This window comes from Octopus bimaculoides, chromosome 29 (assembly GCF_046866305.1).
Source record: "Octopus bimaculoides isolate indiv1 chromosome 29, ASM4686630v1, whole genome shotgun sequence".
Classification (NCBI taxonomy): domain Eukaryota; kingdom Metazoa; phylum Mollusca; class Cephalopoda; order Octopoda; family Octopodidae; genus Octopus; species Octopus bimaculoides.
The window spans coordinates 5,907,783-5,920,282 of record NC_142956.1 but is presented as its reverse complement, the minus strand read 5'-3'; the positions used below and the strand labels follow the sequence as shown (position 1 = coordinate 5,920,282).

At 34.7% G+C, this 12,500-nt stretch overlaps 1 protein-coding gene across 2 annotated transcripts in view; it reads left to right on the top strand.

Moving 5' to 3' along the window:
- Positions 1–12,500, top strand: part of LOC106869292 (uncharacterized) — a 247,362-nt gene that overhangs the window by 165,204 nt on the left and 69,658 nt on the right. For both annotated transcript variants that reach the window (XR_016238965.1, XM_089345317.1), the window contains exons 49-50: positions 795–866; positions 8,425–8,496. Coding sequence is in view for 1 of the 2 variants with exons in the window: in XM_089345317.1 (XP_089201443.1) it covers positions 795–866; positions 8,425–8,496 (144 nt within the window). In the remaining variant the exon portion in view is untranslated. The remainder of the gene's footprint in view (positions 1–794; positions 867–8,424; positions 8,497–12,500) is intronic.

Genomic DNA, 12,500 nt, shown 5'->3' with positions numbered 1-12,500 from the left:
TTTTTATTTCTTCTCCACCAAATTGTACCACTCCTTCTTTGTCTCTACCCTTTTTCCATTTTCTTCTCTTTTATCTTTTGCATTTTGTCTTTCTCTTCCTCATCTTCTTCTTCTTGAACTTCTCCATTTTCCCAGTGCATTTCATTTCCTCTCTTTCATGATTTCTTCATAATTTTTTCTTTCTCTATATTTCGGTATTTTTTGTCTATCTAATACCTATGCTATTTACATCACAACTACCAGCGCTTCTCTCATTAATGAAGTCTTCATCATCACCACCAGTATCATTTGAATCCTTATTTTATTGTAATATTCGTCATTATATTTATCAATCATCAACTTCGTCAATTTCCACATCGACCCCTTCATTATCAACAGCATTCATTACCATAAAACACCACGGTCAGATGCACAATCTTCAACACCATCAACATCATCATCATCGTCAACAGAGACATTCCTATAAAAATCGTCATCCTCAATACCATACTTATAACCACTATAAACGTGCTAATACCCATCATTATCAGAATAATCACACTTAACAAAATCACACCCCATCATCAGGATAATAGATTTATCGTCAACACTGCCATCATATTTTCATGTCCTTCAGTTTATCATTATATGCCTCATCACCACACCTCCACCATTATCCCCATCATCGGCCACCAATTCATTATCATCGTAATCTACTCTCCATTTCTTCTATCATTTAGCTCTTTTGATATGATGTTTGATATTCTCTCAAAAACCTGATCCATGCAAGTTCTTCACTAAAATTTCTTTTGCAGGGATTTAGGTGCTAATCATATGAAGGAAATCAAAACAGAACTATTCCAATATCTGTCCAGCTTAAAGACTCTGTAAGTTGAATGATTCTTGCTTATGGTATTTCATTGAAGATATTTTTCTAAATATGTAATGATTCCCATATTTCATTTTAAATTTCCTTACCTGTCCTTCCCTCTGCTACCACACACACACACTCTCTCCCCGTCTCTCTCTCTCTCTCTCTCTCTTTCTCTCTAATCTATTCCTCAGAGTTGGCATATATGAGAGTGTGATACTTTAGGAAAAGTATTTACTGCATACATGCGTGTATATATATATATATATATATATATATATATATATATATGTGTGTGTGTGTGTGTGTGTGTGTGTGTGTGTGTGTGTGTGTGTGTGTGTGTGTGTATGTGTGTGTGTGTGTGTGTAGAGTGTTAGGTGTGATGTACAGAAGTAAATATTGAAAAAAAAGTCGTCAGAATTTTGGAATAACTTCATTCATTTATTTTATACATATATTAGCCCTTTCGTTCGTCTTTCGAACTTGTCAAAGATAATTCTGTGAAATTACAGAGATCTTGCTTATTTATATAAAAACAGGTTTTTTGGGGGGTTTTGTTTATAACAGAACATTATTTTCTTTTTTGTTTTTTTGGGGAGTGAGGCTTTGGAGACAATGGAAGATGTATAAGCAAATAGAGAGATAGATAGGCAGATAGAGAGATAGCTAGATAGACTGATAGTCAGACAGATAGAGAGATGGATGGGGTAAAAGAGAGAGAGAAGGGCCATTGTATTGAATTGGTCTTTTTAAGGAGTGTCAAAAAAAAGGTTAAAAGCTTGTTTACTACTTACTGTATTGTTTTGAGACAGATTTTAGGGATGGTAGAAGAAGGAGGAAGAAGAAAGAAAAATAGAGAATAATGAATAGAAAATATAAAGAAAACAAAAAATGTTTTCCTGTTTTTTTCTTTTGCTTTTAGTTCTTTCATTTTATATTCTTTGTCCTTTCTTTTTATAGACTTTGAGTCCCTTTTAGAATATATTCCTGTCATGCATTCATTTATTTATTCATTTTTTGTAAGGTGTAGTTCTGCATGAGTGTATATTAGTATAATCTTTGTAAATTTGAAAAATCGAATTAGTAAAATCAATTTAGTAAAAATAACTGTATATATATCATATCAAACATATATACATATATATACATACAAAACGTATTCCTTGTTTTTCTTTTTTCTCTTTCAAACATTTAACTTTGGGGAAATTTTTTTATGAAGAGTAGTTCCATTGCCTTTCGGTATTGTGGATCGTCCCGTGTACATTTATAAGAGGGAAAGATTTTTAACTTTCCGTCTCCGCATATTTCCAGATGTTTACTTAATGGAATCATTCTTAGTTCTTCTTGTCGGATATGTTGCCTGTGAATTTTTGCACGTTGACAGAGTGAGTTATTCGTTTCGCCAACGTAATTTTCTTTACAGTTTGGACAGGTGATGCAGTATATGAGATTTTGTGTTTTGCAGTTCATATCTGCATTTATTTTAAAAATAGATCCGTTCTTGAATTTTATGTGGGAACCACTTTCTATGTATTTGTAGTTGTTGGTATTGTTACACGTTCCACATCTCCTATTACCTCATTCTTTTACTATGAATTCTGGTTTAGTCTCTGATCTGAATTCTGCCCTTTCCAGGTGTTTCTTAAGGTTTTTTGGTTGGCGTCTGCTATTCCGTACGGTGTTATTTTCAATCAGAGTTTTCATCTTAGGGCTTTGAAGGAGTATAGGCAAGTTCGATTTTATGACGTGGAATATGTTAGTTATTCCAGGACTGTATGTGTTAATGAACGAAATCGTGTTTTCATTAACTTTTTCCTTTGGTGTCTGTAGTTGGGTGATATTCAGTTCCATCGCTTTTTTAATTCCTTCATTAATTATGCCTAAGGGGTATTTTTGTATAGTAAGGAATCCTTTCAGTTCGTTGAGCCTGGTTTCACGCGTTTTAGGGCCACTTACTATAGCAGAGATGTGTCTGGCCATGCTGTATGGGATGGTTATTTTGATGTGTGATGGGTGACAAGAATAGAAGTTTAAATATTGGTGTGTATCGTTTTTTTTGTAAAATATGTCTGTTGTGACTGTGCAGTTTTGTATTTTTATGTGGATATCCAGGAATGGTAGTTCATTGCAACTGGATTCTGTTGTGAATTTGATGGCAGGGTGAAGTGCGTTTAGTATATTGTTAAATACATTAAGATCTTCAGTCGATTTTTCCCCAAAAATGAAACAATCATCCAGGAAGCGTTTCCATTTTTTAATGATATGTGTCTTGTATTGTTGGTCAAAAGTTTTTCCCACTTCCTCATAGAGTTTTTCTTCTAAGTATCCCATAACTAAGTTTGCATATGAGGGCGCAAATCGCGTACCTATAGCCGTGCCCTTTATCTGCCGATATGATTTGTTGTCGAATTTAAAGGTATTTTCCTCTAGCACTAGACATGTGACCTTGGTGATGAAGTCAGTCTTGAAGCGATCACTTATCCCTTCTCTATGTTTTTCAACCCAGTGTTTGATTGCTTCTAGGCCTAAGCTGTGGGGTATATTGGTAACATCAAAACTTGCTAGTATAGTACCTTCTGCAACAGTGGGGGAATGTGTTGGATGAAATCTATGCCATCCTGTACACAGCTAGGTATTAATGGGCACAAAGGTTGTAAGACTATATCAAGAAAGTGACTTAGCTGTTGTATTGGAGCTTGAGGTCCAGCAACTATTGGCCTTAGTTTGAGGTCAGCAGGTCTTAGTAATCTTATGTATTCGTTCTTCTGCTTATTTATGGCATTTTGTATTTCGGAGATTTTGCGGATTTTAGGCAATCCGTAAAAATTGCTCTCTTTGATAACAGAGTTGCATATATATTCTTTTTCCTTGTCAGTGAAAGAATCTTGGAATTCATTTATTAGCCTTCTGATTTTAGTTATTATCGTTTTTTCTGAGTGCCTTGTTTCTTCCTTGTAGTAGGTTTTGTTTGTTAACATTTCCAATGTTTTATCTTTGTAATAGTCCTTATCCATGATAACTATTGCCCCTCCCTTGTCGGCTTCTTTTAGGATGATTGTGTTGTCATTTTTTAATGTTCGTAAGGCTTTCTTTTCGTTTTCACAAAGGTTTTGTTTACATCTCTGGGTATTTAGGGGAAATTTTGAGATTGTGTCTATATACGCATCCAAATATTTGTCCTTTCCCTTGTAGGGAGTGAAGTGGGATTTCTTTCGGACTATTGATTCATCATTGGAGTCTTTCTTATTGAAGAATTCTAAAAGTCGGAGGTGACGGTTGAAGTGTTCAATATCAGATTTCAGTTCAATGAGGTTGGGCGTGGGTGTCTATTCATTCTATTCATTATTCTCTATTTTTTCTTTCTTCTTTTCTTCCTCCTTCTTCTACCATCCCTAAAATCTGTCTCAAAACAATACAGTAAGTAGTAAACAAGCTTTTAACCTTTTTTTTTACACTCCTTAAAAAGACCAATTCAATACAATGGCCCTTCTCTCTCTCTCTTTTACCACATCCATCTCTCTATCTGTCTGACTATCAGTCTATCTATCTATCTCTCTATCTGCCTATCTATCTATCTATTTGCTTATACATCTTCCATTGTCTCCAAAGCCTCACCACCCAAAAAACCAAAAAAAAGACAAAACAATGTTCTGTTACAAACAAAACCCCCCAAAACACCTGTTTTTATATAAATAAGCTAGATCTCTGTATTTTCACAGAATTATATTTGACAAGTTCGAAAGACGAACGAAAGCGCTAATATATGTATAAAATAAATGAAGTTACTCCAAAATTCTGACGACTTTTTTTTTCAATATATATATATATATATATATATATATATATATATATATATATATATATATATATATATATATATATGTGTGTGTGTGTGTGTGTGTACGCAGTGATTTATGCAGTTATTAATACCATCTCTTTAGGGCCTATAAGTATGAGTGAATTATATTATTTGAATTTTTGTGAAGGTTATTCATAATACTAGTGTATAATTACTAGGCAGTAAGAAGCACGTGGTTATTAAAAGAAGTAGTCAGCTGTATTTTTAATTCTTCTAACGTATTACTATAGTTTTAAAGAGTTCTTAGATTATATAGTATATGATCTTATAAGCAGAATTCTATTTAGATATTCTTGCTTCGCGTTTTTGTTATCATAGTTATTATAGCTATGTTCAGAGAAAAAAATTATTAAATTCATATAAATTAATGCATATCATCATTCAATTTTTTAAAAAGAAAATGCTGTTTGTGTGAGCAATTAACTCTTTTTTCTTGTCTGCTGTTAACTAACTCAAGGTATATATTTGGGTGCAATTCCTTCAGGCAAAAATTTCATCTTTCGTCCCTTATTTTTTATGGTTTTGCGGTACTAATAAGTTCCCATTTTAAGGAATGGTTAATATTTTCGTCCTCCAGCGACTGTATGAGGTTGCTAATGCTTGTATAAAAATTTATAGCATTATTTCTAAACGGACTTTCGTAATTTGATATTCGTAGTTGCATAAAGCATGAGCTAGCACAATATAGTGCTTTTATCTGTTGTGTCTACACATCTGTAAACGCTATTTCTAACTTTACAGTTATTTCTAAATTTGCATTTCGTTCTCCTAGTGCCATCACATTTTCCATCTATTTAGTTATCTACTGTATTATTATTAGTTCTTATAATGCTTATATTTGTTTCATATTTTTGCTGATTGTCTTTATTATTACTATTTTAATAATAGTCGCTACACTTTCTAGCCACCATATATGCCTGTTTCTTAGTTATATATGTATTTAATTGAGAAGTTTCCCTCTGAACATTATTTAGTCTCTTAGTGGTGATTTCAATAGCATTTGGAATAATGATCTTACTATCCTTTTTAAAACTGGTTTTATTATAATCATCTTTTATTTAATTTACATTATTATTTACCTCATTAATGCTATTATCCTGTGCTTTCAAAATTTGGTGTTGTGGGCGGCTATAATTTGAACTAAACTTCTAGAGTTGCAGAATGCGATTTTGATTTTATCGGTTATTAAATGAATTATGACATTTATTAGTTACCAGAAAAAACTACCTAGTGCTTAGTAGAACATTTTAGGTATTTTTCATGTAACTTGCTCAGCGAAGGAGACTATCATCCAGGCTAAATTTTAGAAATTTCCTTAACTCATAGTTTGGATTGTAATTAGTGTATATGGTCGAAGTGAACGTTTTAACTGTGTTTCCTATTGTGTTACAAATTTTGTGTTTAATTTTATTATGATAGTATTTTTTAGTAGTTCTTACAGTCGTTATCATAGTTCTTTACATTATTGGGATCTTGTATTTTGTTATCATTCGTAAGATTATTGGACTTGTGTTTAGACATCAGTCTCTCGTTATTATATTTATAGTTTTCCACCATACGCACACCATCGAATTATGTGGATGAAGATCTTGTTTCACGCGTTGTGTCGCTTGTTTACCGGGGCTAAGCCATTCCTTACGCTGCTTCATATTCAAGTATAGGCACCATTTTTCGTCGCCAGTGACGATTCGATAAAGAAATCGTTGCTTGTTTCCATGAGTTGAGCGGTGACGAACAAGCAAGACAGCGGAGATTGTAGCTCGTTAATTTTTGTTGTCACGTAAACCATGGGGACTCGTGCTCCATACTTCTGAACATTTCACATCGAGTAAAGACGCTTCTCTAAAGCAGTGTCGCAGTTTTCCATTTTTCTAACAGTTCCCTTGTCCTTTGACGAGAATTTCCGTACAAAAGTTGGTTTCATCGCTTTCCATCCAACTCAACTGGACGGCCAGAACGAGGTGCTTATTTGAGGTCAAAATTTCCATTTTTGAACATTTGCATACCAGTCATGAGCGGTTCTTTCAGCTATGGCGCCCTCTCCATACACAGTGTAAATTTTGCGAGCATCTTTTGTGGTGTTAGTACCTTGATTGAAAGCAAAAAGAAGGAGGTGTCGAAAATGCTCGTTTTTCTTATATTGACATTCAATTTTAATGATATGAAATTAAACAAAAAATAACTAAACTTAACTAGAAAAAAAACAAAATAGATTCCAAAATTCAAAAACGCAATAAATTTTTAAATTAAAAAAAGTGCAACTTAGTTTCCAACGCAATACATACAAAGAGTCAGCGGCACATACGAAAACACACACACACACAGATATATATATATATATATATATATATATATATATATATATGGCTCGGTTTTGCACCTAAAATGACATCTTCGGTACTCGCGTGGAGTTGAAGCCAGAACGCGTCTGTTGCGTCTCTTTGTATGCATATTTTGGGTTAAATTCTTCCCGTCTGTGTAAAGGATCACTCGAGTGTTTTGTTTACTTTATTCAAGACAATCTTCGCCCTTTCCAGCCTTCTATACTAGAGCAAGCACATAAATGCGAAAGAAGGTGGGAAAAATGGTACCCAAATACTAGAGGTAATATGCTTCATTCAAAAGCAGCAAAAATATTGCAAAAAATGTCATTAAACTTAATGTACCGAATCTACATAAGGCAGCCACGTAATTCGCAATTTTTCACTTCTGCAACTCCTAATTTCAATAATCTTCATCAAGTTTAAGTAATGATTATGCTAATATTTTTTTTAGAAAACATTAAACATAAAATATTGTATAAAGTTAAAAAATAAAAATAAGACCGTTATCTATGTGAATTTCTATTGGTTTACACAATCAATGTATATTACTTCGTATGCATTTGTAGTATAAAATCTTATCCAATCGGCTTGGTGTGTTTATGTATGCGTGTGTAGTTTAATTTTAAAAGGATAGCCGTTAAAAGCTATATATTTTTTATAGTATATTCAAGCGTATCAATATGTGTAATTCAGTGTCTATATCATGTACGGGTTTTCTCTCCAGGAGGACGATGTTTACCATCTCACACTTTCCCTTGTCTTTATATATTTAGAACTACATGATTGGTATTTGAATTTTTATACAATTGATTTCTTCTTCTTCTTCTTCTTCTTCTTCTTCTTCTTCTTCTTCTTCTTCTTCTTCTTCTTCTTCTTCTTCTTCTTCTTCTTCTTCTCCTTCTTCTTCTTCTATTACTACTTCATGACCTTCCCCTTCTATTTCTTCTGTTTCTGGTTCTCTTTCTCCTCCCTCTTTTCTTCTTTTGCTTCTTTTTTTTTGTCCCTTTTACTTGTCCCTTTTTGTTTTCGTCGTGTTTTTCTCCACTTCCTTTTGTAATTCATTTATTTGTTGTTTTTCTTCTCATACTCTTTACTCTGTCTCTTTTTTCTCCGCCATCTCCTCGTCTTCCTCCCACTCTCACTTGTTTCTTTTAATTCTTGTTAATACATCTCGTCCCCACTACTCTTCCCACTCCTCCTTTTTCCTCTTCTTTTGCTGTTTTTCTGCTACCTCGTCCCCTTCCTCCCCTTCTTCTTCCTTGTCATCCCCCTTCTCATCAACATCTCCACTTACATTCCTTCCCTTATATCTATTTTTTTTGTCATTAATACTATTTTATCATCAATCTTTTCTATATGTTTTTTTTTATGAACTCAATAATATTTTATAGATATCTGCATGACAATAACATCACATATATTCAACGTGGTATCTTCGAAAATCTGATGAATTTAGAAAAAATGTGAGTTGGGTCGCTTTTGTTCGTACTATTTAATTCACCATGTATCTCGATTGTTAATATCTTCTCTAATTTGCTTTTCTCTATCCTTCTTTATCTCTATCTAATATTCTTGCTCTCTCTCACTCTCCCACTCTCTCTTTCTCTCTCCATAGTTTTCTATGAGTGTGTGTGAATGTGTGTTTGTGAAAGTGAAGGAGTGTGGGTATATGAATTTCCTCACTTTCTCCTCATGCTTATGTAACTATGTTCATATTATTGTGTTAATCGTAAGATCTCTTCTTCTTTACTTCATATTATTTGTTTTCTAAACTTTCGTCAACCAAATATTCAACTACTCATTATTCAACTACGTTTCATCTTATTTTCCTTTCTGTTTTCCTCTTTGTTCTATTTTTCTAATTTTATCTGTTAATTTTCATAAGTTTTTTTGTGTATGGATCTACATATACCAGGTGTATCAGTAAAAATGTGCAAGATTCAAATTAATTCAGAACTGTGTATCTCAGGAATACTTATAGATAACTTAATGGAATAATCAGAGATTTTTCTATCACAAATAGACCCAAATTTGTGCAAGACGAAATGTTGAGAACTCTCCAAGCTCGCAATCAAGACCATGATGAAGATGATCATGACAGCTTCCCATGCCCTACCAAAGGAATCTTTGAGGGCTTGCAGGTAAACGTGGAGCTTCTCACAAGATTTTCCGACGTTTAAAGGGATCAAAGTAGGTAATGAATAAGGTTAAGATTCATAATTCCGAAACCTATTCACAAACTCATCCCTCAGAAACTTTTGACACACTTCACTTGTGTGACATGGATCTCCATCTTGCTGGCATGTAAACTCAAAGTCTTTAGTGGTCTTGTTGGGCTTTCCCTCATCCTTTATTCAGAAAGTATCGAGGTCATTTCATCTTCCGAAACCTGAACAGAACAAAATCCTCCCAGCCTCACAGCTTTCACACACATGATCACTGGCCATGTAGATGGAAATCATCCCCATGGCTCAGATTTGCACCTAAAAATATCATCAAGGGTACTCGCGAGGAGCAGAAGCCAGAACGCGTCTGTTTGTGTGCATATCTTGGTTGAATTTCTTCCTGTCTGCTTAAAAGATCACACGAGTGTTTTGTTTACTTTGTTCAAGATGATCTTCGCCCTTTCCCGCCTTTTAACCTTTTGGACTGGATTAACAAGTCTGTTGTTATCAGTTTTTGAACAACTGTCATAGCTGAAACTGCTCTCTTACATGCCAAGCTTCTAAAGCATTGATCTGGATCTCTTCTGATTGATCTTTCTTATTGATCTCTTCTGATTGATCTTTCTGATTGATCTCTTCTGGTTGATCTCTTCAGTTCCAAATTCAAATGATGATCCTTCTTGCGGTTATGACATCCGGATTTCCTCTCCACTATTACCCATTTCTCAAACTTGTTCACAATTCTGTTGATAGTTCTTGAATGGGCTTTGAAGATAGAAGTTAGAGAATGAATGTTGGTACGATTACTGAAGGCCCGAATGATCTTAGTCCCCTCATAATTGTTCAGTTGGGAAGACATGGTGGGGCTGGCACAAAACGATTTCAGCCTGTTACCTTTCTAGCACAATATCTCAACGGGTATTTCACTGATTCTTACAGAAACAGGTGTCAGTGTGGCGAGTCGTCTTACCTGAAAAACATGGAAAATCGCAAATTGATAAGTTTATTGGTCTTAAAATTTTGATAATTTAAAAGCGTGACAATTTTGCTATAAACCTGGTATGTGGCTCTGTCTAAGTATATGAGTGAGTGCAATTGAGTGTATCAACTTTCAATCTATTCACCAACATCATCATCAGAAACACCAACAGCACCAAAATAAACAATTAAAATCATCATCCTTATCATCATGATTATCCTCATCAAAATCATTATCAAAAACATCACAATCCTAATCATCAGCAACAGCAATATTATCTTCATCACCACCACCACCACCCACCTGTCTTAAGCTTTAAAATCATATTCTGTACAACGACGACGTCTAGCGCCACAACCGCCTCCACCACCATCACCATGGTAACCCACCTACTCCTCTCCTTTCCCCCTTCTTCTCTCACCTCCTCCTCATTATTTTCATCGGCATGTACTTTCCTCGTATTTCATCAACAATAATTTTAGTGATAATATTCAGTATTTTATCACAAATATTTTCAATGTATTTTCTTATCTGTATGTTTATAAGGATCTCAAATTTTGCCACAAGGGCAGCTTGAGGGATGAGAGTAAGTCAATTACATCGACTCCAGTGTATAACTGGTACTTATTTCATCGACCCAAAGACGATGAACGACAAAGTCAACCTCGGCAGAATTTGAATTCAGAACGTAGCGGCAGACGAAATAGATAAGCATTTCGCCCGGCGTGCTAACGGTTTTGCTAGCTCTCTGCCTTTGATTTGTATGTTACTAACATCGAGGAACTTGGAAGAAGGAACTTTTGAAAACCAGCCCAGTTTAACATATCTGGAGGGTGGATATGTATTGTTCATGATATTTCATTGATAATACAATGGCGAACTGTCAGAATCGTTTGTACCCCGGGCGAAATACTCAGGTTCGTTTTGTCAGTCTCCACGTTCTGAGTACTTTTCAGCTGAGGTCGACTTTGCCATTTATCCTTCCAGTGACGATGAAATGAACATTAGTTGAGTCCTGGGGTCGATGTAGTTGATTTATTTCGAAACGGCTAATTTTTTTCCAAAATCGGTAATCACTATTTCTTAGTCAATGTATTACTGAATATTTAAAATCTTCCCATTCGTATTCGAGCCAGATTCTTCTCTCTCTCTCTACATTCTCTCTCTTTTTCGATAGAAGTGTGTAAATGTGTGTGTTTGTGACTGCTTCTCAATATGAATGTCTGTGTGTATGTACAGCGCATTGTGTATGCATGTGAATATAGATATATGTATCTTTTTGTGAATATATGTGAATATACGCATGAACATCAACGTATGTTTGTATTTCTTTCTGTAAATTATTTACTGTGTTTACCTCTACATCAACGCTGATTACCATCCATGTCTCTCCCTTCTAATTGCATGTTTAAATATTTATTTTTTACACCTTCTAAGTTTAATCAACTTCTTTTTTTTCTTATTATCTACGTCTTCTCCTGCTTATCCTCTTCCTCTTCTTCTTCTTCTTCTTCTTCTTCTTCTTCTTCTTCTTCTTCTTCTTCTTCTTCTTCTTCTTCTTCTTCTTCTTCTTCTTCATCCACTCCCTCTCCTTCGTTTTTCTGCTCCTTTCCTTTACGTCTTGCGCACACCAACTATGCTTTTCTTCTTCTACAGCTACAATTATTACAAATACTACAGCCACAACTACTACTACTACCACACACATCACCACCACCACCACCACCACCACCACCACCACCACCACCACCACCACCACCACCACCACCACCACTACTACTACCGTTCTTCCTCACCTATTATATCTTTTACTCGTTGTTGTTCTTCTTTATCTGTTTTCCTTCTCTTGTTTCTTATCTTTGTTCTCCTTCTGCTCCACCCACCTTCCCCTTCGACCTCTCTTTCATTCTCATCCCCTTCCTCCAAAATCTTCTTCCAAATTTTAATCTTCTTTTCATTTCATCATCTTAAATTCCATTCACATCACATTTTCCAGGCTTTCTTTTCTTTTCTTTTCTATCGACAGTCTCATCGTATTCACCAACCTTACTATTACCATAATCTTCTGCACCGTCTTCAACGCCTGTAATTTTATCGTCATCAACTTATTCAGTATTATCCTCAATAGAAACAGCTTCAGCTTCAAAATTGTCATCGGAAACATCATCATCTTCACCATAATTGTCGTCATCATCATCGTTATCAAAAACACCATAATCAACCTCATCAATATTATCTTCATCTCCACTACCATCATCCCTCTCTCCTTAGACTCTTATTTAGCCATACCAAGAAATTACCCTCCATCCTCTCCTTCCTACTC